The following is a 27,565-nucleotide window of genomic DNA, read 5'->3' on the forward strand; positions in this document are numbered from 1 at the left end:
TCCTCCCCTTCACACCTCTTTAGGAAGGCGAGCAAAGCCCTGTGCTGGAATTTTTAAACCTATGAAGTGGCAGCAAGTTTGGCAGGAGGAACACCCAGGGGCAGCTCATTGCTTTCTTAGAAAAGAAGTGATGAGTTAGTGGCAGATCAGATAGAAATATGTCTGTGTGAAAGGAAGCACAGGACGACCTGGAATATGAATGACTTTGAGAACTCAATCTTGCCAGTTGATTGAATCTGACTGCTTGGGTTTTCTGGAGTATTTCAGCATTAAAGGCTTAGTCCCACCTCATTGCCAACAGATGGCATTTTGCTTGCATTTCCTAAATGTCTCGGAAGAGCTGGATTTGGGAGAGATTGGTTATTTATAAAAAAAAGGGAGAGGAGGGGCAGGGCATGGCCTTTTTTTTAGGTAATGTAGTGTGCAAAACAACCAGAACAGAAAAGATGTTTCAGACTGAATTGGAAAGCACAAAAGGAGGCACAAGGATTGCACAACTAAGAAATTACTAGTAAGCAGTTGAAAAGTAAATCAGATCTGATATGTTCTAAGAATATGTAGTGCAAAACAAACAGCAACAGTGACATTCTTGTGCCAAAGCAGAATTTGGGGCAAAAAGGGGTTGTTTTCTTGGGTTGTTTTCGTATCAGAAAAATGCTTTAAGTGGCTCATTACAATTACATCTCAATTGGTGCTGTAATAGGCTGCAGTGGGATCTCGATTGTGGGGATGATGCATGATTGGAAAGACACAGCTTGCATTTGGGATTGCAAGCGGTGCCTGCCATTACAGCAGTTACAGGGATGGTGCCTGACTTGTGAACTGACCAGTGAGTCATTGGAAGAGAACAAATGCGAAAAAACCCCACGATGCCACTTCTCCAGTCACAGCAGAAGAGTATGTAATCAGCCTCCCTGTGTCTTCTGTGCGCAGGCAGGCAGGCAGGCTGTGGCCTGGCTATTACTAATTTAGAGGCCAAATTCCCCAAAGCACTGCTCGTGGCTGTTTGGCTGCAGCCCCTGGCTTTTGTTTGGAAACTGCTTTCAATATGCTGGCGGCCATCTAGGTTACTAGTGAGGGCTTGTCCTCATCAGCTGAGCAAGAACTGGAGCTGCTGGAGACTAGGCTTGTGAAGAAGAGAGAAAAACTTGTAAATATTGTGGTTGAAAGGCAAATTATCGAAGTATGATGCCTTTTCCATGGGAGTGCTCAGCTACCCATTCTGCGAGGGGTCACTAGCCTCGTGCTGCTCATCCCAAAGGTCGCATCCTGAAGGTGTCATGCCCTGTTCATCTCATTTCTGATCTGAGCCACGATGAGTATGGTACAACTTCTCCTCCTCTGGTTCAGTGCTCTCATTCATTCGTCCACTGTCCTTTGGGCGATTTGACAAGGAGTATAAGAACAGTGAAATCTTACACCCAAGGGCTGCAGAACGTGTTTGTCGTGGCCTAAAAGCATCGACAGAGGTTTGTAAAACCATTTCTCTGCAGTTTCACAGTCTGTTCCAGGGAGGTCTAGTTAAACTTGTAGCCAAGTAGCATCTCCAAAGAAGGTTTGGCACCTCTGCTAACTGAATGATCCCTCATGGTTGTTCTCAGCATTGACTTTTAGTTGGCTTGGCCCTTCTTTTGTTTGTCAGACGTTTGCCACAAACACGATGGCATGGCTAGACCAGGGGCAGTGGGATGCTGTTTGGTGAGTTGCAAGCAGGTCCCCAAACAGATGGAGGTAGCAGTGCTAGGTTAAATAATTAATAGCATCAGAGAAAGAGACACTCTTTTATGTCCAGTAGCTGAAGGTGAGCACAAGTTTTTTCCTGTGTGTGATGCTAACCTTGTCCTATTAGGTTTAATTAATCCAAAGAGGAGCAGGGTACTAATTGCCCTGACATGAAAATAAATATTTTCAAAGCCTATATGAACATAGTGTTTTAATTTCTTCATTTCTGGAGCAGAGTGTATGCTCTGTACAGAATATTAAACGTTGTGGGATGTGTCAGGTACTTTTAATGGCTGTAGTTTCAATGAGATTCTTCAAACCAGCCATGGTTTAAAAACAAAAATGTAAATTGAGTTTTTGTGTGCATCAGCTGTAATGGTTCCTGGCGTGGTGGCAAAGCAGGGATCCTGCTAGGTGATGCTTCTGTTGAACTCAAATGGACTGGGACTGAAGTTTGTTTAGCGCTGCATTGCAGCAACCTTAAAGGGTGCCAAAGGCTAGAGCTGCTTGTATCATTATCCATAAAGATGGGAAAAAAGAAGAGGCTGATTTTGGGAAAATATAGCTGTGGTTTTATTGATTGGTTTTCCTGAGGGTATAAACTATATTCACATTGACTGTGTTATTGATCTCCCACCTCCCTCTGTATGTTCAAATTGGATCTTCTGCTCCGGGGGTCAGCCCTGCCCAGGAGCTGGTGGGAAGTTTCCCACCTGACTCTTCCCGACTGCTTTTAAATCGGGCTCCTGCTCTCTTCTCAGGAGCTTGCAGTGTAAAACGTTACCCAGTTCTGATTCTGTAATAGGTCGAGTTGTCAGTAATTGACAGTCTTCTGGACAAATCTGTACTCCAAAGTTGAATTTGGAACGTTGTGTGTAGTTTAAAAATGCAGCTGCTGGGATGCATGGTAATTTTATTAACTGTCTTGGGATGGCAGGATTGTTTGCTTGGTACGAGTTAACTACTGATGTTTCTCTGTCTTGGGCTTACTGTCATCTTAATGACAGCTACTGGGAAGTTTCAGGAGTGACCAGCTGGGCAGGACAGTTGACTGTTGCAAACTTACTGTCTGGGCTGGAAAACTCATGGTATTTCTGCACAGAAATTTATTTTTAGGCTCTGCCTGGTTGTGTCTGTACTTGTTTGTGAGGTGTCTCCAGTTTCCGATCCAGTGTTGGAAATCTCCAAGTCGCAGTGTATCTCCTGTTGGCAAGATGATATTTTTAGAAGCCCTTCCAGAAATATATTGGTAGTTTTAGTGTGTGCGGTGTTGATCTGAATCGTGGATGCATGCTTGTGTTTCAGTTGACTTCAAGTGAGAGTTCACCACTGGAAGAACGTTACTCTGGAGACCTGATGTCTGGTTACAGAGCGTGTGATCTGTTCGAAGCTGAAGTGGGGGTGATGGTGCCGTAGCTGCCCCCTTTCTAAGGTTTTCAGATATAAACAGTGAAAGTATTTGAAGAAGTATTTTTAAAAATAGCGTCAGCTGTCTCAAGTTTTACACTTCTCCACCAACTTTTCCAGCTCCTTCAAATTCTCCAACAAAATACAAACTTTTCTACAGTTTATATTTTGTGCTAAGTGGGGAAACCAAGGATACCAAAAGAGACGTTTTTGCGATTAAAAGTGGTATCTTTCGTTGTAAATGGTGTTAAACCCCTTGTCATGTTGCAACTTTACTGTTTGTTTGGTTTTCTGAAATTCTCCAGCCATATCAGGGAATAACTAGTTTCTCTAAAATACAAAAAAGTGTAGATATCTGCAGTAGGGATCCTGCAGAAAACAGTAGGGATCTACTCCTTTCCCTTTCTGTCAGGAAATGGAGGTAGAAATGGCAGAGTGAATGCAGGAGCGGAGAGAATCTCCATTTTTCAGTCTTGTTGGGGATTACCTTTTGATGAAGTAGATGGCGATGCCTGTTGGTTGCTTAATGCCCCAACATACTTATTTATTGAAACCATTGCCATGATATTAAAAATTGTGATAGTTGTTGTGCTGACTAGTGCTTTCTGAAGGTGTGGCAAGGCATTTTTTTCACAGTAAGCATCATTTAAACTGTTAGATGCATTTTGCTAGCGATCCAAAGAAATGCAACTATTCAGCTGTTAATGTTGACTGACCACGGCATGTTGTGAGATTTGGGCTGCTTGGTTGTGTATAAGTAATAACAAGGATGTTTGCATCTCTGATGATTTTAATCAAACAGGTGGTAATAAAATTTTAAGTTGGTATCCACATTATAAATTTTGAAAGCTCAAGCAATTAGTATGAATTTAGGAGGCTATCATTTCATTAGGCTTTATTGAGAACTTCTGATAAGAAGATGCTGATGGCACAAATATAATCTTAAAATTTGTCTTCAAAATCAGTTGGTATTTGATCATGACTGAGAGCCACACGCCCATGGCCAGCCAAAGACATTCTCTGGAGATGCCGTGGTGCAGATGTTTGTTCAGTTGTTGTCTCAGGAGCTTAAAACAGGTTGGTGAATACTGCAGCAGCATAATTATGGGGTGACTGTTATCTGGACTCGATGCCTTACCTTAGTTTGGAGAATATTGTTTTTCAGGGCAGATTGTGCTATTATTTAATTGGAACATGCCCAAGTTTTCAGATTTTGTCCAAAATCTTAGGGCTTTAGGGACAAACCCAAATGTCACAGTAGCTGAAATCCAATTATTATTTTGTGAACCTTAGCTTTTACTTACTGTTTTACTATTGTGTTGTGCAGATAACGTTTTCAGGTCAAGCTTTTGAAAACTTTTAACTAAGAAATAAACCTTTTTTTTTCAAGTTGCTACGTGAGACAGCAAGCAGGTGCTTGATGCTTGATTTTGGCATGCGCGGTTGTATGATCATGTGAAGGTTGGCATTTTCCAAGGAGCTCAGTTTTTTTCATTTATAGATTGCAAAGTTCTTAGGAAGCTAGAGGATGTGCTGGCCTGATTTTAAGAGAGGGTGCCTCCAAGCTTAAATGAAACTCTCCCTCAGTTTATTAAGAGTCAGCAGAAAGAAGCAAAAAGGAAGAATCTACCAACTCCTTATACCAGGATAATCCATATAGAAATAAAAGCATGCCAAAGAGCAATGTTGGGTGGGGAGACGGAGACAGGCTACAAGAATTCTTTCTGTGACCTTTAAATAAGTGAAATGAGTGGGGATCGTGTCCTCTTCAGGACGCCCATAAGGAGAATGCAGACTGAGATTAGTTGAAGATCTCTGTTGGATATTAGTGTGGATCCACAAGTGCACAGCTGCCAAAGATGGAATTACAGGCTGAACAGGGAGACGGTTCAGGACAGCAGTTCAGAAATGGCATTTTTGCAGTCTGGCTTTGTTGGTTTTGCTCCAAGCCCCGCAGGATGAATCTATGCGAAGACTTAGGGAAACTTGTCTGCCTTGTATTTTTTCCATCACTAATTGAGAAGAGAAGCATCTTCTTTATGGTGCATTATTAGGGCAAATAAGAGTTAAGATTTTGCAGACTAACTTACTTGCTGCAGCCGTTTTTGGTAAGCTGTAGCATAGGAGCATCGAGGTGGATTTGGAATTTAAATTAAGAGTGTTTCCTGGTGGCGTTTTAAAAGGGTCTTCCTAGGGAGAGAGAAAAGTGCTCTACTGGGAGCTGACGTTGCCTTAGCTGGGGCTCAGGAACGGCCAAGGAAAAAGGCTTGTGTGCTGCAAACTGGGAGAAAACCATGAAACAAAATTGCACATTCACTAAACGCTTTCTGTTCTCCTGCCTGCAGTTACAGTGTGTGGGGAGATGCTCTAACCGAAAGAAACTGCTGCTTTGTCTGCAGGCAGCCCTGCCCCAATGCCCGCTTTTCTCGCTGGTGATGTGTTTGCATGACAGAGGATCCTGTGGAAAGATGGTCTGAATTGTCAAAGGAATGAATTAGCTTTATTGTGCTGTGACCTAAATAGGATCATCAGATCAATCAGTCTGCTGCTTTTCTGTCCTCTCTGGCTTAGGTTGTGCTACTTCTCCTCCTCATCTTCCTCCCTCTTCCCCCTTTCCCAGAGCCTGCGGCCATAGTCCCTTGCGGGCATGGGTAAGGAGGTCGCTGCCCGGGTACCCTCCCTACAGCAATACCCGCTCGGCCATGGCCTGCGCTCCCCTGCCAGGTCGCCGGGGCATGCGTCCTCCTTGGCTTTCTGTTGCGGTGGCCCTGGGATAAAATACTTTTCCTCCTCTGTCCCCCTCTCCCCTATGCATTCTCCTCTTCCTACCGATCCCAGGTTTAATGCAGTGTAATTTCTCAGTAGCGGGGGAAGTATCACAATTCACGGAGGCGGGGGTTGCCCCAAGAGCGGCTGTTCTGGGGGAGCGGAGCTGGAGGCAGGAGGGCAGCTGTGTGCCCTGCTGCCTGGGATGGCCTTTGTGCGGGGAGCAGCTTGTTCTGCTGAAAGATACCAAGAGAGGGAGAGACCCCTCTGACCATAAATGACCAGCTCCCGTGGTCTGCAGGGATGCTTTTGGCTCCATTTAAACACCAGCAAGTGGCTGACAGCATGGGTCAAGGTGGCCAGGGCAGGTGTAGAGCTTGGGCACGAGTTTTGAAAACACTTGAGGCATTCGGCATGTCTTATCTCAGGTGCTTGATGTTTCATCAGGATGGAAGTCTTGCCTGGGAGTAAGGTGCAGCTTTCAAGGCCGGGTGGTGCTGGTGTGAGCCGGACAGGAGCCCTGCAGCCTGTGGGAAGGGGTTTATAACCCTCTGTGGCTTGAGGCTTACCCTGCAGCCGCCCGGGGAGGGGGTGCTTGGGGCTGGCAGGGAGCCATGCTGGGGGCTGGCAGGGAGCCATGCTGAGCGCGTCCTGCACGGACCCATCCCCACTGCAGTGCTGTAGACCTGTGCCGTCCACCAGCGTCTTCCCCGTGCATCCCCACGCAAGCTGCTGCAGGGCGGCACAGTGGAAACTTAATTTGAGTGAGTAACTGACGTGTCCATAATAAGCAAGGACATTGATTTAATTGTTTTGAGTACGTCTGCTTGCCAACATTTCTACTTTCCCTTTTGGCTATTGGACAGGAACTCACTGGAAGAGCTCTCACAGTGCAGTTCTCCACTGTATATTTTAGCTTTTTCTTTCCTCTTCAAATGTCATCAATGCTCTACAGTTGTTTAATGGAGGATTTTTCCATTGTCTGAATAAAGTCGCTAAGGCTTACAACTTAAAGTTTAGTTTTTGAGATGATGGTACATCTGTTAACAGTTTGCATCACTCCTTTCATGAACTTGGTATGTGAGTTGGGTTTACCTCTTCTTCATGGAAATAAGTAGTAAAATTTGTCTTGATGTATGTGAGCGAGCAGGAATGGGTCACTTTATTCCTGTGTTTTATTTGTGTGGGTTTTTTTTACTTAGTACTTTCTACATTTCGTAGGTATGCGTAGGCCGATGAGCGGCAGCAGGAAGGAGAAGGGTTGGTTCTCACCGATTGGTTAGTGTCCCTGACGGACAGCTGCCGCTGGGGCTGCTGCTGGGCCGCTGCTCCGGCTGCAGTTATGAACAACCCGAGTACGTCCCTTTTCAACATTTGCCTTTTTATAAAGCCTCGACTTCTTCAGCAGACCGGGTGCACTGGTGCAAGGTTCAGGGCACTGGGCTGTGAATGGGGGCTGGGCAGGAGAGCCCCCCTCCCCCAAGGGCTGGGTTGAAATATTTCCACGAAAACTGAATATTTCCAGATTGTTTCACAGGCGCCAGTGTTTTACGTTGCCATGAATGTGGAGGGGTGGCTGTCCCAGATGGCTGTCGCAGAGCAGGTCAGCTGGAAACGCCCTCTAAAGAGGGGAGAGAGCAGGGAGAGGAGTGAAGGAATGGCTGCAGAGTTTCAGGCATGCCATGCACAAGCAGCCACTCGTGTTCGCTTGTCTTCTGGATGTACATGGCCTCTACTAGAAATTAAAATCCATTTAACCACTTAGGGATTAAAAACTATTAGAATGTGAACTAAAAGACAGGCACAGTTTTGCTAGTGGCAGCGTGTTACACGTTCGTGATCTGAGCTTGCTGTTTGGCACCACGTCTTGTGCCTCTCATTTGCTTTGCTCCGATCTCTATATTGTTGATTAGGAAGGAGTTTCTTCTGGGCCAAGCTTTGTAGCCTGTCCTCTGTGAAGTGAGAGATTTGCCTGGAATCTTCTCCGTGTTTTCTGCATTCCTTGTGATAGTATTCTTGTGCTGTGGCAAGGTAGTGTGATCCCTGCTTGTAAGGATGTGGGAACTGAGGCGATGAATGGGTTAATATTAACTTGTCCAAGGAGAAGTAGGAAGTGTGCCACAGAGCAAGGTCTGCCCAGTCTGCTACCTGTCTCTGATTTATTTGCTTTTGAAGAACTGGTATCACAGCGTGGCGCACCTACTGTTCGTGGTGGGTTTATCTAACTTTAAAAACTTTCCATCAAGGTAATTTTGGCTGGGGTCTTTTTGTTGTTTGGGGTGGTTTTTGTGGTTTGACTACTGGCAGTGTTGGAGGCTGAAGTTCTTTATGTGTTTGGGTAGTGACTACAGTACAAATTTTCTCCAACTGCCCTGCCTTTTTCTTCTCAATGTAGAGAGGTGAGCTGCGGAGAAGCATACTTGCTTCATGCTTTCAGCTCTAAGAGAGCTGCCATCAAGCCAATTGCAGTGACAGTTTCTTGTGACATGAAAAGCGTTTTTAAAAAGCTGAATTGGGACAACATGCTGAATTTCATGGAAGCTAATGGGTTTGTCTCAAGTGGAGAGGAGTTTTTGGTCCTTGTTGGCCTAGTGCAGACTCTGAGAGATGCAGATGCAAGTAGCCGACTGGCGTTCCCTTCGGGGTGTCCCCTCATGATAGCCAGCTCTGATGTTTGACCCCTTTATCAGCATGACTGGAGGGAAGGTAGGAGCAAAGCCCGGGAGGATGAAAGGCAGACATCTCCTATGCATGGTTTGTTATTGGGCTTGAATAGCTGCCTCCATACTGGAGACTGGGGCCAGAGGACAGTGATCAAGCCTTGTTCCCAGGCAGGAGAAATGCTTCAGGGTGGGCTGATGATCTGATAGCAAAGAGCAGCACTGCACTTGGCACACATTGCAGCCCATGCTGAAACCGGAAGGTTTCTGCCCAGAGTACCCAGGATCATGTTGGTACACAGGGGCTTGACCATGAAAAGGGAACAGAGTCTTGCTTCCCAGGGCTTGCAAGCCTCTGAGGTGCCATAAAGACCTTGGGGAGAGTCCGTGTCACTTCCAGTCTCCCTCACATGCTAGCTTGAAACCGTCACCTTCCCCTGTGCAAACGCACGGTAGCTCCCCTTCCCGCTTACAGAGGCACTTCCTACATCCCCAAAACAGATCGGCACCACACTGTAAGAGGAGTTACCACCTTCTGGGTTTGCTCTCGGATGGCAACGCTGCTGGAGTTAGAGATGGAGTTGTTCTGCACTCGCCTGCAGAGTGTGTCAGCAAGTGTGTGTATAAAGTGGTTTTAATGATGGATGGATAATGGCAAATTCCTTACGGGGGTATTATTGTGTATGTGATTTTTAAAGAACCCCAACACTAGTTATCTTGTTATCAGAGTTTGATGCCAGGGTCATTTTTTTTGTGTGTAAGGTGCTTGATGGAAATCAGTGCGAAAAGCAGAGGTGCCTTCCCCGCCACTGCTGCCCTGGCACCAGGGTCTCCTGGCCCTTTGGCAGCGGTGAGCCCGTCAAAATTTGTCTCTTGGACCAGCTGCTGCTGGACAGACCTGCTGCTAATGGCAGTTTTGATGTCAAACCCACGTGGCGATTGTACAGTCTCTGGCTTTGGAAAATACTGATAAAATGCTGATAGTAGCATGTTCAGAGGACGGAGGCACGTTGTTTGTGGCCTGTCCTGCGTGGCACAGTCTCAGCCGCTGGGCCAAACCGGGCGTGGGGTTCCCGTGGAGCATCTGCTCTGCGCCCGCCGCGCTGCCGAGGCTGCGGCTCTGGGGTCGGCCGAGCCCCCTGCTGCTGGCGCCGTGCTTTCTTCTGAGGGAAAATTCCTTTTCATCGCTGACCCGGGGGGGTTTCCTGAGCTTGCTTTGTGAGGGAGGGCTCGCTTCTTCAGCCTGAGCATTGTGCGCAGGGCATGCCCTGCTGAGCACATTGATCTGGTGCTCAGCATTTTCTCCTTAACTTCTGCAAAATCGCAGCCCGTTCCTGGGAAGGACGGCTGCGGACTTCTCTGCAGACGCTCTTTTTTTTTTTTTAAGGCATGAGGATGTAATGTGCATCTCGAAAAGCTGGGCTGTTTTGCCTCGGCGCACGAGTTTCATGTGATGAAGAACAGGTTCTCTATTAGCCAGAAATAACTCGATCTTCTTTTCCATGTATCTGGTCTGAGAGGACGCTAATGAGAATAAATTAGGAGTGTTCCCGACTGAAATTCGATATGTGAAATTAGTGGGCTGATGTCCCACGCAGCGGCTGCGGGGGGAGCAGGGGATGCGGGGGGGGGGGGGCTCCGAGCGGGGCTGCGCAGTGCCGCCAGCCGAAACGCGGCTCCCGGGGCCGCGATCCAGCGGGGGCGAGGGGCTGGAAAAAGGGGGGCGGGAGGGGGAGAGCGGTGGGAAAGCCGGGCGGCCTGATTTGCACGAAAATGCAGCTCTCATTTGCAACTGGAAGGAGACGGCCGGGACGGCTGCTGGCGGGGCGCGGGGCTGCCAGACCGCCCTGCCCGCACTGCCCGCTGCCCTCCCCGCTTCACCCCCGGGGGGGGCGAGGGGCGGGGGAAGGCGCCGCGTCTCCCTCGGCGGGGCCGGCTGGCGCGGTGGGACGGGCGAGGGGGAATCACCTGCAGAGCTCCGTCTGCCCGGAGCGGCCGCACCTGGAGAGCGGAGGAAGGGAGGAGAAAGACAGCTGAGCAGAGGCGCGGGCAGCAAGAGAAAGCCTCATTTTTGGTCCTGTGCGTGAATAACGACGAACTTTTTTTTTTTTTTTGCCCCCCCCCACCCGTTTTCCATCTTGAAACTGGCTGTTTTCAGCCCACAAGGTTACACGTGAGGAGGAGAAATTCAGGCTAAAGAACTGTAAATGGTTTCGTGCATCAGGAGGACCTAGGCAGTATGAAAGTTGTGATTTCGGGAAAGGCAGGCAGGCAGAGGGGAGAAGCCTGGAGAAGGGAGATCTGGTGTGCAGAGTTTGAACAGGCTCGGTCTGGAAACAGTCACCTTCCTGCAGCTCCTCCTTTTTATGGGATTTAAACTCCTGGATCGCAATTTGACACCTTGAAAATGGTGGTTTTCATCAACGCAAAGCTTAAATCTCTCATGAAACTTTTCAAGAGGAAGAGTAAGTAGTTGTGCGCGCTCGCTGTCTTTTCTGGAGGCAGCCGAGTCCTGCAGCAAGGTGCAGTTCCCTTCCGCTGTGCCCCGGCTTTCCTGACACCCCTTTTTGAGACGTACCTCGCTGTCTTCTCCGCTGAATATTCTGTGGTGCGCGGAGACAGCCTCCTGAGGAGCCGTCGGACCTCTGCCTTGTCGTGCTGTGTTGCTTTTCAAGTCCTTTGCGGTGGCTTTGAGGGAGCCGAACTTGCCAGTGCGAGAGGCGCGGCCGGGTGCCGAGGCCGAGCGTGCCGCTGTCCCCGCACCGTGCCGGGGCCGGGTGCCCACCATCCGCCCGGTGCCCACCGCTGCCGGTGCCCGGCCGTGGCTTGCTCCGAGCCAAGCCGCGTTTGTCAAAGATGCTCTAATTCGTGAGGATAGACAAACTGCGCCGGGGAGAGTAGTTGGCAGACGTGTGCGGCGCTTCTGTCGGCTGGTTTTGATGGCCATTGCTCTGATGAGCTCTGGTATGGCGGGACTGCAGCCGGCCAGTGGGCTTGGCGGCTGGCGTTTCCCTCCTCCTGCTCCTCTTCCCCCCCCAGCCTTGCTCCCCTGCCCGTCTGCCCGCTCAGCTGGGGATGGTGAGGGGCGCGGGGCGCTTTTCGGGCAGGTCATCGACTGTACCGATCGCTCTTTCTGTGATACCGGGATGGTTGGTGCTGTAACCAGGTAGGTGGTGGCTTGTCATGACGTTTGTCGTGATGTAGGTTTGACCCCTAGTTAGCAAGGGTGGGGAAAGCAGGCGGAGGCTGAAGGTGTTTCTGCCTTGTTGCACCCAGTATACCTGCGAGAGGGGAGGGGGTGCAGGACCAAGCCACCTCAGAGATGAAGAGACTAGTCTAAAGTCTTCAAAAACCTTTTTCAGGTTTTATGCTAATCTAGAAAAAGTGAGGAAAGACAGTTGTTAACCTTCCCTCTGCGCCCCAGGTTATTTTAGGACAAAACAGACACTGAGCATTCGGCTGTAGATAGGCTTTAAGTGAAAGGCATAGCTTATTTTCTTTTAACGACTACTGATTATTTCCATCTGAAATGATCCCGGCAGATGAACAGTGGTGTTAGGGAAAGAGTCATTTTTCAGATGACGGGAGGCTGTTGGCTTTTGTTTTGCTTGTTTTCTTTATGCACCTCCGCTGCTAGCATGGAGCCATGGGGCAAACCTGGCGAAGCAGTGCTCCAGGCAGCGCCGAGAGCCGGGGAAGGCGGGGGCTTGGGGGGCAGCAGGGCTGCCGGGGCTGGGGCTGCTGCTTGGCAGAGCTAAAAGCAAGGATGTGCAGCACGCTGGGCTGAAGGCCAAAGGGTGCCTGGGGGGTGATAAAATATGACCCCCAGCTGCCCTTTTCCTTTTATTACAGGGTGGAGGGATAAGGCCACTCAAGTGTAGAAGTTTTTATTGATGATAAACTTTAAACAAAAGGTAATGGCTGTCTCTCGGGAAGCGTAAATGATAAACAAATCTTAGCAGTATGTGCTTTGGCCGATTCATTACTAGACCGTCTGTAGGGAGCTTTGAACTTGAGCAATGTCAGTGTTTTATTTTCACGTGTGTATGGGCTGAGAAGAGGCGGCCAGAGCAATCTCTCTTAAGTGCTGTTGTGCTCTGAGCAATATTTGCCCGTGGAGTTGCTGTTGTCCAAATCTGCTTTCCACTCATGGCAATGGAAAGTAGCTCATTTGTTGGCTTCACCAGGAGTTTTTGTTCCTGGTTCGAGTGAGCGTGAGGTCAGAGAGAAGGTTATTTCCTGACACAAATGAACCTGTCGTAATCTCATGGCATCTGTCATGTTCCCAGAGTCGCCTGTGAGCAGGAGGAAGCCATCCTGCAATGCACCGCAACCGGCAGGATTGGGGTCTGGGAAGCTGATCTCATTTGTGAAGGCTGGGAGCTACAGAGGGGAAAACAGGGTTGCAAGTTGAGAGTAAATACAACAGCAAGTATAAACGTGGGAAGAGGGAAAGGTATTTTCTACGTAACACAGAAGAATAAACTTAGAAATCAGAGGAGGGTCTTTAACTGTCAGGGAAATGAGGTTCTAGAGAGTGTTTTGATGGGACTACAGTGGCAAACAGTGTTTTTTGTTTCAAGGTGATGCGCTGCAAACTTACATGTGAGGTTTTGTGATACAGCTATCTACAGTAGCATTTAATTTTCTTACTATTGTCTCTCTCTGCAGCTGTTTCCAACCTAGATGAAGAGAGTAGATGGACTGTGCACTACACTGCTCCATGGCACCAACAGGAAAATGTCTTCCTGCCCTCATCAAGACCACCCTGTGTGGAGGACCTGCACCGCCAAGCCAAGCTGAACCTCAAGTCAGTACTGAGAGGTAAGATGCTGCTGCTGACAACACAGAGGTTTCCAAAAGGGACAGCAGGTTTTTGCCACAGTCTTTGCAAATGCATCCAATCTGCAGGCTTCAGAAGAGTCTTGTGTTTCTGCCTGTGGCACATCAGGAACATTAGTGGGATTTACCCACTCAAATGTAGGGATAGCAAAAGTGCTTTTGCTATCAAGAGACAAGAAAATCTGTTACCCGGCAGAGCACTCTAGAATGGAAAAGCGGAAAGCCTGGTGTCTTTTGGCTGTTTCCATTTAGTCTTTGAAGTGTTTGCAAAATGGTACCTTCTATTTCAGTAAGTCCTGGATTACTCCATTTGTGCTTTAGTGCAAGAGCCACATCAGAGTTGTTTCATTTGGGGATTTCTTTTGTTGTTGTACAGTGTCATTTCCAGGGATGTGGCTACTTGTGAGAAGTCAGAGAAGGCGTTTGGGGGCAGAGAAGGGAAATGGGGAACAGGGCACTCAGAAGGACTCTTTCAGTAGTGAAAGTGCTTTCTTGCAGAAGGGTGCAGTGTATTTTTAAGGACTGATTTTTACCCTTAATACCTTAATTGAGGGTGTACCCATAAGGTCAGGCATGGAAGGCATTGTGTTGCATTAGTGCAGCCGCGAGGACAGAGGCAGGCAACCAGCGGGGAGGACTGCAGAACATCTGTCTCTGGGCCAGAAGTAAAGTTTAAAATTACAGCTTAATGTCCGTGTTCTGGAAATGGTTATCCTAGATTTTTCTTTACGTTGGCTGTTTAACAAAGGGGGTTACCCTGCAAAGAGCCGACTCATTTCAAGTCCCTTTTTGTTTTGGCAGGAACTGCAGGTACTTGATACCTTGCAGAGTTAACCCGATTTAAAAGAACATTGTAGTTTTTGTTTGTTTAGCATGACATTTCTGCTTTTTAAACGTGTAGAAAACTTAATTTGGTATGTCTGAATAGAGAACCGTTTCGCTGCCATATTTTATTTCTCTTGCCATTTCTCCAGTTAATTGATTTTCACCATCTCTTACTAGGTGCCTTTTGTTACCATTTAATAGGGGAGTCTTGACAGCCAGTGTTACTAGCTCACACATGGCTCAGCAGATAGCCTGTGTGTCCTCTATACTTACTATTGAATTAATGCATTTGCGCAGCCCTTTAGCCTTGAAATGTTTACTGTTCCCTTGCAGACACACTTACCAGTTCTTTACAAAAGAAAAATATTTGCCTGCTTTAGATTAAAAGGAATGCTGCTTGTGGTTAGCTCTTTGTAAACTTTAACTACTCATTCTTCTATTTTTCTGTTCTCTGTTTGAGACTATTATCAGACAAAACTGCACAGGCTAAAAGGCTGCTCTGATTTTCTTGTGTTTTATCAGAAATTTATCTACTGCAGGTTCAACTTCTCTTTCAATAAATTTATATCTGATATATTTGTGTGAAACTAAGTAGCGTATGCTGCTTCCCCCAGTTTACACATCTGAAGTTATTTTGGTCTGCTGGAATTTTTCTCTAGAGCTGCTGCTCTTTGTAAAACAAAAGCTATTCAGTACTACTACAACTTACCAGTTAGCCATTTCGTGTTAAGTAAACTGGCTTCTGCACGTGATGTAGGACTCCTTGGTAATGAAGCGGATTTCAGTTTCGTGCTTTTAGGCCAGTAGTTGAGAGAGAGAAGGAGCTCTGGTGCCTTCACTGGGCCTCAAGTGCTGACATAGTCAACAAAACTCTGCTATTTATTTATTTATTTAACATCGAGCTCTTTCCCTGGGCCATGTTTATTCCCTAAGAGCGGTTCTGAAACAACTCATTGCTGTGGCCTGTAGCTGTCCTGAGTAGCTACAGCATGAATTTAACACCGTTTTCAGTGATTTCATTCTTGCCTGTAGGGGCTCTGAGTAGTATGAGAGGTGCTGACTGAAGTTTTATCAGTTCTACGCTGCTGCGCCTTCAACCGGAAGACACCGGAGCTTCTGATCACATTTGAAGGATTTGGTTAAAAGTTGTGTAGCCAGAGCTGAGTTTCATTCAGTGTAAAAGTGCTGTTGAAATTGTGATATAATTGTGACAGCTGCTGAACTGCTTTTCTACTTGCTGCTTTAGAAATGACAGAGTTTTCCAAAGCTTCTTAGTGGGTAGGAAGTAAATTCAAGTGCTATATGATTATAGCATAGAAGACCTTGAGGACAGGTAGTCTGATGAGAAGCACTTTTGGGCTATCATGGGAACTTTAATTCTACATTTCTTGGCCTCATGATGAAGCTTGCATTTTGACATCTTTTTGGTGTTGCAATTGCGTTGGTTGAGGTGAAGCATGGGGCAGTGGCTGTATGTGACCTGACGTGCCGTCGATGTTGGGTGACAAGGTGCGCGGTACTCTCTGCAGTGGGATGAATCGCCGTGTTCGCCAGAAAGCGTTTGCGCAAACTGGAAAGGAGTAGAATAAAACCAAAATTATTTTTTTTTTTTGTGGTAAGTTGGAGATGAGGTAGTGGACATGCACAGCACTTGGAGAAAATGCTGAGGTTTGATAATAGGGGAAACTTCCTTGCGGTAAGGATACTGAAGCACTGAAACAAATTTTTGGCACTATGAAAGCATTGGAGTTTTTAAAAAATAGGGGAGAGAAACACTCCTCAGAAATCATTTGCGTGTATTTGATCCTACCTTTAGAGGAGGCTGGGAAGGAAGAGATAACCTCTGGTGGTCCCCTCTAACCTGATAATATGGCACCCAGGGCTTAACTAGTAGCTGTAGTTCAGACCAATAAAACACACCTGTTTGAAAGCTTTCCAGTCCTGTTCTTCTTCAGATTATGAGATCTGACATTGCTGGTACATAGCAACTTGATTGTGGACTATGAATTTGTTATTGCGTTCATTGCTTCTCTAGTGAGTGGAAAAGTAAGTGTAAAAAATAGTAATTCACATATAGAGCACACTAGTCATTTAAACCACCTGTAAAGGTATTGAATGTATAAAATGTTTCAAAATAATTCAAGCAAGGTATTCCTTTCTTTCAAGGTGGTTTCACCTGTCTAATACTAACCAGATGAAATCCTGGCTAGCTTTTAAGATAATGCAAGGTCAAACCTATTTATTCTGGTACTGTTTTAGCAGCTCAGCACATTTTTGACAGCATGGGTCTAGCTAGAAAAACCTGGTGGAATAGATGGGAAGCTGTCTTGAGTAGAATAAACTTTTAAGCACCACTTAAGGAGCAGAAAAGCTATTATTGCTGCTTATTCTTAAATTGGTTTAAAAATAAATTGAGAGATATTAAAATATATGCTATCTAACGTATCTTGAGAGAAATCAAGTACTCTGCCTGGTGATCTCTGTATGCTCTACATACCTTTACAAGAAGCAGTGTTATGTTTGGAGGAGGAGGAGATCTTTCCTTACTTTTTTGTGCAGTTTATTATTTTGCTTTGTCTATTATATATTGAAATGTCCACTCCTTATCACACTGTGGAAGTGGATGCAGCATGTGATAGTAGATTCTGCACGGGGAGATTTTTTGTATTTTTGTACCTATGAACTACCCTTTTGAAATCAAGGGAAAATACTGTGCTTTTCCTTAACGAAGCTACTTTCCAGTATAAATGGTGAGATCTTGCATTCAGATTTGCCCATAGCTGAGGTAAAGTTATTTATCCTTCTTTAGGTATGCAGTTGCTTAGGTGCCATCTGAAGTTCTAAAAAGCAGTATTTTCCAGTAATTATAATTAGAAAATGAAGCACCTGGGAAGTTTGTTATACACAGTAGAGCTGTTCTGGAGAGCTGAAATGGCTTTATATAACTTTTATGAAAATCTAAAGTTGTCATTGACTAAAATGAGCATGTTTAACTCATGCTGCGTTACTACATTTTAAATTAAAGCTCTCGGTGGCTTAATCTGGTGGCTAGAGCAGAAGAGCAAATTCAGCTGCACATCAGAATCATGGTACCATTGCAATGTGACTTCAACATTTACAAAATGATGCAGTTCTTTGGTTATGGTAGTAGATCCATTATTTTAAGTGTTTTATTTGCACTGGGTAAAACAGGCTCTCGCTTTCTTTGGGGGAGCAGACAGGACCTTGGAGTGAGTGGCTGGTGGAGCAAATGGGGCGACATGCTGGATGTCAAACACGTGCCACCCCGTGTGCCTGTTTCCTGACCCTCAGGGCCAAGCTGCTTTAACTCACCTGTCCTGATCGCCTGCCTGAAGTGGCTTCTTCCTCATGTTTTGACCGTCACCCTAGGAAAGGTATTTTCCAGTATGCAGACATTCAGGTGGAAACAATATTGACCCTTGAGAAGTCTTGTGTGATCCTGCGCTCTACATTACTGTTTCCTCCTAGAAAGTCGTGAAAATGGGTGATGAAGAAGATGGTGGGGTGGAAGAGCTGAGTCTCTGCATGGTGTCAGGATCTTTAAATCAATCCTACCCCCTTGCACTGTCTGCTCTGCTCCAAGGCTGAAGGACTTCTTGACGTGTTTAGTCGCATGTTGCCAATGTCTGCCGAGTGGCTGGACCAGCTCTGAGAGTCTGCGCTGGGCAGTAGCAGATTTGGAGTTTAAAGTTGTTCAGAGTGGCATTGGTTCATTTTTTTTAAAGCACACCATTATCTGGGTTGGGGGGTGGGGAACGGGGGAAGGGGGGCGAGTGCCACGTACTGTAGTATTTCCCGCAGCTTTTTTGGTCCATGAAGCCCAGAGATTGAGCGGGTGCTCAACCAGAGTGTAGAGGGTGGCACTGCAGGACAGAACAGCCCCTGTCCCTAACACGGTGTGTTGGCAGAGCTGGCCTGTTGCTCTGCAGCATGGTTGTGTTTAAAGGACTGTTGTCTGAAGAAGTCTCTAAAGTGTAGTGGTCTTCTGCCAGGAGCACTGATACAACAGCAGTAGTATATAGCAACGATGCAAATACTTGGGTAATGAGTAAATGGAGACTAATCTTCATTTTGTTAACTGTAGTACAATCTGAAAATGGCAAGCTGTAAGGCGTGAAGCCTGAAGATGGGGGGAGACACAGCACTGTTGTAGTGTTGCTTTGCTTAGCTGGTTGGAGCTGTTTGAAGTGTGCCCATCTGCCTTCTGGACAGGTTTGCAGCATTGGCAGTGTATTTATAGGTGTTGGTCCAGTGTCCTAAAAGGAAAACCTAAAGTAGTCTGGAATGCACTGGCCTCAGATAATCTTGCAAACTATAATGAAGTGAAAGAACAGGAAGAATTTTCCTGTCACACACCTGATCTGTCTTTGCTTCTGCATTTTTGAACTGTCCTATATTCTCCCTGAAATGTGGATATAAGTCAGTTGAAGTGATGGAAGGCAGAGAAGGACATAAGTAGCTGGGTTTTCAAGGGACGCAGTTATCTTCCAGTTCCAGCAATTAGTGGTGTAGAGCACTTTTTAAATAAAAAAGTAAGAAGAGGGAGAAGAACGAGCTGCCCTGTTGCATGTTGTCACTTGTCCCTGAGTTGGGAGGTGACAGGCAGGAAGGGAAGGGACAAGATAAGTGTGTTAATTAATGTTAAAGGGCAAACGCAGCCAGACTGAAATGGTATCAGGCTGTCAGGAGATAGCCAGCTCCTGAAGGGTCTTGCGGACGCTCTCTCTGTGCAGTTCAAGCTGCAGATGAGGGGCAATGTCTTGTCGCACGCTGCTGGTTACTGCTGGGGCTGGCTGTCCTTTCCAGCGGGTAACGAGGTGTCAGATGCGTACTGAGGAAGGTCTACCTGTAAGTAGTGGGAACAGTCCGTATGCTGACTTTCATACTCCTTTTCAGACTATTTCTGCGGAGGCTTCCTGCACAACTGCCTGTACTTTGTGCCTTCGCCCCCCGCCCCCCCCAGGGTAATTGTGTTGATATAAGCTATGTACATAATATAGGGCTCGTTGTTCCAGTGACTGCGATGATTCATTTATTATCTCATGTTCAGAAGGGCTGGATTTGGCTGACTGTAGCTTCTGTTTAGCTTTGTTGGCCAAATTCAAGGAATGTATTTAAGCAGCAGTGATTGAAACACTTGATTTGTTTTCCAGAAGACATCTGGTTAGCATTGTCAAATAAAACCGGATTTAAGTAGTTACTCATAAAGCCTCTATTATGTCTTGCTGCAAGACCCTCCAGACAGGTATGCGTTTAGCCTTTGTTTTCTCAGTGCATCTGCCAGATCACTGTTCAGATGAGCAATATTAGGGTCAGCCCTACTAGTCAATAATCCTGCTGAGAAGATTATAGACTTAAAATAATCTTATGTTTCATTAAAGAGCTGCAAAATAGGGGGGAACCACTTCGTATTAACAATAGATCTGGTTACGGTTCAGAGAGATGTCAAGATGTGAGCTCCCTACCAACTGGAAGCTTTAATGAAGTAAAAAACCATTAAAGGCTACGGGTAGACCATATGTTCCGGAAAGGCCTTGGAGCTGTAAAATCAAAAAATAGAAATCAACTTATTTCTCATTATTTTAGTTTCAATAGTCAAGTTAGTACCAGAGGTTCTGCACTTGTGTCCTGCCCCTTTTACTGTTCCTGAATTAACTCACAGTATATAGGTTGATAGTTTTGGCCAAGTTCCGTGCTCCCAAGTACCCTTTCTAATTAAGGAATTTTAATAAGTGAATATTCAAATAAAACTAAGCAGAATTTGATGAAGAGTCTCCAGTGCGTGCGTTTGAAAGCTGCTCTTATGCTGAAAAATTGAGCTACTCGGAAGCCTTTAGGTTCCCTGTTTTAGTTATGTAGTGCAGTGCTGAGTGTAAAAACATACCAGGGTGGTTATATGTAGATTGATTGCATGATAGACATGGTAAGTGAAAGCAATTCCAGTGAAAGGGTTAAAAGAAGATGAAAATTTCTTTCAAAATAATACTAATGATACTATTTTTTTCTTAAACCAGATTAATGTGTTTTCTTAATGTTTTGTGATACAAGTCAGAATCAGTAGGAGGATTTAGCTGAAAGATTGTCAAACCTCACTTCATTTCAGATCTGTGCCTTTAGTGGAGAGAAGAATTTTGAAATGTTGCTGTCTGCGGTGTGGTTGTTTCAGTACTAGGTAAAGCAACTTTCACCACAAGGAACACCAAACTTCCAGTTGTTTGCATTTTTGCTTTTCTTCCTCCTTCCTCTCGTAGACAGGGGTTGTTTTACATGCTTGTTTGTAGCATTTTTAATACCTTTAAGTTTAACATTAAGTGTCCTGTGAGAAAAAACAGTAAAAACTCCCTTCATTTTTTTATATCAGCTGTGTTTGTTGAAGAATTGAGAAGTATCCATAAAAATGCTAGAGAAAAAGTGGGAAGAATTATTTTAATACTAGCATCAAACATGCAAAAGGAAGCAAATAAGCTGTTAAACTTAAGACATCTTGTCACCACTAAATGTAGTCGTATAACACACGAGCAGAAATTTAAATTAGCTCAAGACAAACGGTGATAAAATTATTTTGAGCACTCCCTGGTGACAGCTTGTTAACAAATGTAATTTGTAATGCCTGTTCCATTTTGGTGCCACTAGAAGGATTTGCTGTAGGGCTAAATCATGCAGATGACCTGGGGAGTGAAGGGTGGGATTAAACGTATCTGTTTTTTAAAAGCTTTGAGAGAAGAAAGGAAGGAATGATCAACGTGTTTGCATTGACTTAACCCAGTTAAAGGTATTTTCACATTACAGAGTTCATTTTACTTTGGATCCTTCATAAAGACTTGCATCTGATTTGGACCCTTGAAAATAAATCTAGCTGTGTACTTGCTTTACTTTAATGTTGCACTTTCATGCCCTGTTCTTAGACCTTTCTTATTACTCATTGGATAGGAAGGCGTTGCAGTAAATGATTAAGTTTTGCCAGTGGGTTAAAAACTTGCCACTTCATTTGGCACTTGATTGTGGAAGAAGTGTGTTGGGTACTGATGTGGACCGTCTCCAGGCTTGCCTTACACTTTTGTATGCATACTGGTAAAAATAAAGGTCTAGAAATGGTGATATAAACCCGCATTTTGGGTAAGAGAATATTAGGGAAGATAGGTGGACTGGCAAAGGCTGGTATTAGCCAGAGCATGTAGATCGAGCTATTAAGCAGAAGTTTTTTCAGCTGGGCTGTCATGGTAGTACATCTGTTGAAATTCCTGACCCGTTAAAACGGGAGTCTGAACAAAACAGTGCACTGGATATATCACAGCTGAAGTTCATGAACTTGCTTTGCAGTCAGCATTGGTTACAGTTCAGTTGTTACACAAGTGCATCGTTGCTGTGGCTTTACAACATATTTTAAAGCTTTGATATAGAAGCACTCCCTGTGATAGTCAAGTTCTGCAGATGATATGGGGATTTATACATTTAAGGGAAATGGGATCTGATCCAAGCTGAATGGAGTTTTGGGAGGAATATAAAGTGGTAGAGGCAAACTGTCTGCCTCATATTTAGATCCAGGGACAAAAATAGATGCTGCATTGGAATTAAATTAAGCTGCTTTTTTAAAAGTTATATTTAACATGAGATATTTGTCAAAGAAAAGATTGCCTTTGTACAGCTCTGCTTTTATACAGCGTGCTTCAGCCACACAAAGAGAGGTGTGCATTCTTATCCCCAGTTTACAAACGAGGGACTCATAAAGAGGCACAGAGGGAGAGGCAGTAATTTTAGTTAGCTTTACTAACGAAAGAGACCTTTGAACTAGGGCGTCTGCTTTAATTATGGTCTCAGGCATAATCATTCTCAACAAGCTCTTTATCGGGAAAAGTTACTTCCCTGAAATGCCCCGGTTAACTGTGTGATCCAGAGCTACCCTGGTCTGACGCATGTCTTGACACAGTGCTGCGGGCAGTCCGAGCGGCAGTGGTCCTAGTTTGGTAGGTATGCCAGCGTGTGTCTCAGTATGCACCAATATGACTGGTCTCAAACAAAGCAGAACTCTGACTGTTGCATTTCAGGTGTCAATCTCTTGCCTGGTGTTCAGAGCACGCTGTTATGACGTTGGAGATTTAGCCTGTGTTCATCTCGTCCTTAAAGAATTTTAACTTGTATGTATCTACATGAAAAATACTTTAACTTGCAGCACTTTATTTTAGGCAACTGTTGGATGAAAAGCACATCATCCTCAGAAGTAAAGATGTTGAAAACTCTGTTACATAATCCTGGCCCTTGTGAGAAGGGATGCCTGCAGTGTTGGACCCAGCATTGGTCATTACTGGTGTGATGAGGATGGGAGTTAAGGCACCTGAGGTTCTTCCTTAGTTGGCTTTGTCTTGAGGTGCCTCACTATATACCTGTGCACTGCGGGCAGAGTGTGGATACCCACCTGGACACTGAATTTAGGAGGCGCATATGTGAAATTTAAATTGTGTTGTGTCTGTCTGTAGATGTAAGTTCTTGACTGGATCTAACCCGAAGTGATTTGCTTGGATGCAGCAATGCTGGGCTGGGAATCCAGGTCTCCTGACACCCATGCCTGTCTGTCAGCAATCAGCTAAGTCTTAGTTGTCTCAGCTCAACTGGAAAAACAAATTCAAAATATGCATGAAGTAAATTAAAATCGTATGCGGTTATTTATCAACTTTGAAACAGAAAGTTCCTTTAAAACAAAAAGCAGTGATATAGTACTTACTTTGATTATTAAAGTGAAGTGTGACCTATAAAGTAGTAGGTCATTTTTAAAGATTTGCTTTTGCAAGACGAATGTATATTGTACTACAGTCTGTCTGATTTTAGGTGAAATTTTGAAAATCTACTTGTAAGACGGTGTTTGTAGTTGTGACCTCGGGAGGAGCATCGTTTGTGGGTATTTAGAGAAGAAGGGGTTAGCAACAGTGTTTGAAGACTGAAAAAAAGATTTCTGACCTCAGGGAGTAGAGTGATTTTCCAGTGATACGTGCAGTGAATGGATAAATGTGTTTTAATATACTACTCAGCAGATTTATTTCTATAGTTGACAGTTTAGCTGACTCTTGTGGTTAATAACCTCTCTCTAGTACCAAAAAAAAAAAAAGAAGAGGAGAAAAGAAATCCCACTCTACAAAATACAAGTTACAACATGAAAGGCCCTGCCAAGAAGTCACCCTGACTTTAGCTGAGATAATTTTTCAAGCATGCAGATGCAGCTGTCAGCTCATCACTTGTCCCTTCTTGCTGACAAAGAGACAACAGGGGATGGTGCAAAGACAAGCGAAGCATGTGCTGGTCTTTCCCCTAATTTCTAATTTTTTTCCCTAGTTTCTAAGTTTATACTTGTGAATATTGTTGTATTTTAATTCTTTAACCAGTGTCTTTAGTGGTTACTAATAAATACTTAGAAACACAGATAAGTGGATTTTTTTTTTATAATAAACTCTAATACATGCTTGCAAGAATGTGTCTGAGTGTGTACGTGTGGATGTAGTCAGCTGCCGAGCTTAAGGCCTGGTCCTGCAACAGTCACGTGGGCAGTGTTTACTTACACGAGTAATCTCATTAGGGCTGATTTAGTGAGCGATGGCTGCACGTTCAGGCATGAGACGTGGAGGACTGGTCCAGAGTGGTGGCAGAACACTGTGGCTCTGCGCTGCTGCTGGGGCCGTGCCTTGGGGAGATGTCCCAGGCTCAGGGGGCATCCAGCCGTGAAAACCAGCACCTGGAGCCTTTCTTCGTGCAGCCAGGTCAATATGGGGCGCACCAAACCAGGCAGGTAGAGGAATAGTTTTATGAAGAAGCCCATGAAAAATGACACCTGGTCATGCACAGTTCCTTTACAATAAATAATAATTTAAAAAAAAATATGGAAAACTTCTGACAACAACCAGGAAACCCTCTGACCAGTTCTGCTGCTGACAGGGCAATCCATTTTCTTTCATAGAAACTTTCAAGGTACTGTGACTAGTTTTGGTGGTAGGAAGCTCTGCAGGTATGAAATGTTACCAGGGTCGGTTAAAGGAGAGGGAAAGAGCCAGTGCGTCCAGTCCCCTCCCAGCAAGCCTGGTCTTCTGTCCAGCGCGGAGCAGTGTGATGTGTAGGTCTGAGTAAGCAGACCAGGTAAACATTAACCCTGGTTTGCCATGGTAATGCCATGTCAGATGAATTACTGAGGTATCAGTGCTGTGCCTTCTGTTCACTCCGGTGATTTGTGGCTCAAATTATGCAAGAGTGTGGTTTCAAGTTGTTGGAACCCAGTACGTTGCCTCTGCACATGAGACTTTCTGCCGTGTGTTACCAGCTCAGGGTCAGATGCAATTACGTGCGAGTTCCTCCTATAAAACAGAGAGGAGATCTGGGCTGAGAGGCCTTGCAGGTATTTTCATACACTTTACCTGACTGCCTGTCACAGGAGCCATAAGGTTATACACGGAGAGGTCGAGGTACTCACAACAGCGCTGGATTCAGTGCCTGTGGCTCAAACCTCTGGTGCAGCATCGTGCTGGGCTGGGCTGAGCCCTCGCTCTCAGCGTGGTGCTGCTGGTACCCGCACGTGGCCACGCTTGCTTAGCCAGGAGGAGGGAGAGCGGAGGAGGGTGATGCGCTCACCTGCTGTCAGCGAGCAGCACGTCCCCAGCACGCTTCTGTCTGACGCTGGGATTTAGCAAACCCTGCGGTGGTGCAGTCCCGAGCGATTGGGTGTATGGCAGTGACTCGGACCAGTGGTATCGGCACCGACAGCTTTAATGCCTTTTCTTCTGTTGTGATTCTCCTGAACATCGTATCTACCCTGTTCTAATAACTGTGGAAGTCATGAGGGGGCCTTTAAAAGGTTTGAAACTGCATTTCTCACGCCCTTTCTTCATGCTTAACTAAAACCACCCTGTGAACAGTGAAACTACAGTAATTTTTAAACAATGTTTGTAATACAGAGGATATTTTTAAGTTTGATGTATCCCTAGTACAGAAGAAGGTCAAGAACTAATCTGTGGTTTTACATAGCTGGAAAAGCGCTTGCAGGGCAGCAGAAGCTGCCAGGCAGCACCCCTGTGCACCAGGCCCCAGCAGCAGTTGTGGGGTGAAGGGGAGGCAGTTCCAGCCACTGCAGCCACCGATTGCAACTGCCAAGGCAGTGGCTCTTTCCTGGTCCTCCTGGGCAAATGGTCGGGGTTTGTGTAAATGAAACAGGTTCATCTGGGGCACAATAATAATATTGCACAGTTCAGATCTGATATAAGCAAGATTATGGCTTTGAGGGTGGCTGCAGCATGTGCTACAGGTTTGAACTGGGTGGCATATCCTCAGGACCGGGTGTTTGCGTCCTGCCTGATGCAGTCGCCTGGGGTTTGCCCTGGCGGTTCTTTGGCAGAAATATGGAAAGGCTGGGCACGGTGTTGTATGTTGGGCAATGTGGGTAACGGCAGCCATGCTGCTGGGTCCAAGAGTGTGCATGTCCCTGGCTCAGCTAGCACTAATGCATTGTCACATTCTTAAAACAGAAGATTATTAACAACTGCAACTGGCTGTGTCCTTCTGTTTCCTAGTCAGCTTTCTGTCTCTGAAATAACCTGCATAAGTGTAAGAACTTTTTTGCTAACTCAGTGTATAGTGCTCCTCTCTGTCTGGGATTATGGGAACAGGACACAGTATTGCTCCTCTGGGAAAAAGGAAGCATGTCTGGAGTCTTTCCTAGAGTAAGAATTTCTAGCTTCTTCCTGGGTAAAATTTACATAGATAAAAAAAAAATTATCTGAAAAATACAAATCTGATTGCTTGCAGAAGACCATGGGCACTTTTAATAATAGTGATGAGATAGAGGAGTGTGCTCCCCAGCTAGAACAGTTTTTAAACAGCGGTTGCCACCCTCAGACTGGCAGTGACAGCAGCTGCAGTTAGACACAGTGACTGACCTTGTGTTGCGCTTGTGGGCTGTTGCAATGTTGAGTAAAAGATAGCTGCCTAAAACCTCTGCTGAGGCTTGTTGGCCTCAGGTGCCATCCACAGAGTGTTTCCTGCCGTGCTGCAAAATGTATGGTGACAGTAGGTAAATAGAAATGCTGTTCTTGGGGACAAATCACCTTTTTGTTGGTGCAGTTCACCTGGTGTTTTGTAGTGGTTCTCTTGGTTTCTTCAGCAGTGTTGCTGCAATAGCTTCTGGTGCTGCATGGACCTTGTCTTGTGGACAAATGGGGTTGTGAGCCTGATAAACTGCCAGGTTTTGATTGTCAGTCCACTTGCTGAACTTGCAGTGGACTTGAGACTTTCGCTATTGACTTCCTTAAGGTTTTGGAGCTCTGCTGCACTTCATGAAGTGCGCTATTCATCATCTTTGTCTCCTTGGTTAGGAGAATAAATAAGGTCAAGCAATTAATGCTGGAGGGTGCATCTACCGCGCTCTTGAAAAGCCCGTCACCTGTGGGGTGTTCTGTGATCCCTGGTGTTGGAGAGTCACAGGAGCAGCCAGCCAGGACCCCAGGCCTTATCCCAAGAAGAGGAGGAAAAGTTAACTGCATTCTTATGTACCCCTTAGGTTGTCTTCATGTTTGCTTGTGGTGATCAGTGACTGATCCAAACCTTGCAGTGTTGAAGTTGACAGCTTAGTGCGTTAACCCACGCTACAAGCTGATGCAAGTCCTTGGGCTTCAGCCCACTTATCGCTGTTGGTTTGTAGCTCAAACTGACAAACAGCCCTTCGGGGTGCTCACGTTTGTGAGTGTTGTGTGCTGGATCTGGCTGGATCCAGTGCCAGATTTGGAGGGGCGGTGGAGGAATTTGTTTTACTGCGGTTGCTGGCAGTCATTTTTCACACGTGCACCCCCCTGCCTCCTGAAGTGCAGCAGCTGTTTGCCAGATGTGTGCGGCATCAGCATGCTCACACGTGCGAAGCAGGTAAACAGGGTTACCAGCCCTCTGTTCCTGAGGTGTGGCAGTTGATCTGGATCTTCAAACCCACCACACCACCCTTGGTCCTTGAATTGGGGGAGGAGTGGCAGGTTCATGCCGTACTGCCCTTTTTGACCCCGTACGGAGACAGGTGGTAAGCCAGGACATAGGTCTGGCTCCAGTGGAAATGGCTAGTTGTCACATTGTAAGCTTGCCTTCTTAATGTGCATGTGCAGATACAGGGGAGTCCACATGGATTAGGTCATCGCAGAGCTGTGGTTGTGCTAGGGTGGTTAACCCGTCAGCCCAGGGTCTTCCAGACCTCAGTCTCAGAAGCATCTGAGAATAACAGAGGAAATGTATGCTGGAGTTTCAGATTGTAACTCCACTTAATCATTTGCCAGGCAAAAGCCTGTCTAAAACCTTACCCTTAATATAAA

General features: G+C 45.7%; 1 protein-coding gene across 9 annotated transcripts in view; it reads left to right on the forward strand.

Moving 5' to 3' along the window:
* Positions 1-27,565, forward strand: part of NHSL1 (NHS like 1) — a 186,254-nt gene that overhangs the window by 115,399 nt on the left and 43,290 nt on the right. For all 9 annotated transcript variants that reach the window (XM_075413943.1, XM_075413942.1, XM_075413945.1 and 6 more), the window contains exon 2: positions 13,227-13,379. In XM_075413943.1, coding sequence (XP_075270058.1) covers positions 13,227-13,379 — 153 coding nt within the window. The remainder of the gene's footprint in view (positions 1-13,226; positions 13,380-27,565) is intronic.

This window comes from Opisthocomus hoazin, chromosome 2 (genome assembly GCF_030867145.1).
Source record: "Opisthocomus hoazin isolate bOpiHoa1 chromosome 2, bOpiHoa1.hap1, whole genome shotgun sequence".
Taxonomy (NCBI): domain Eukaryota; kingdom Metazoa; phylum Chordata; class Aves; order Opisthocomiformes; family Opisthocomidae; genus Opisthocomus; species Opisthocomus hoazin.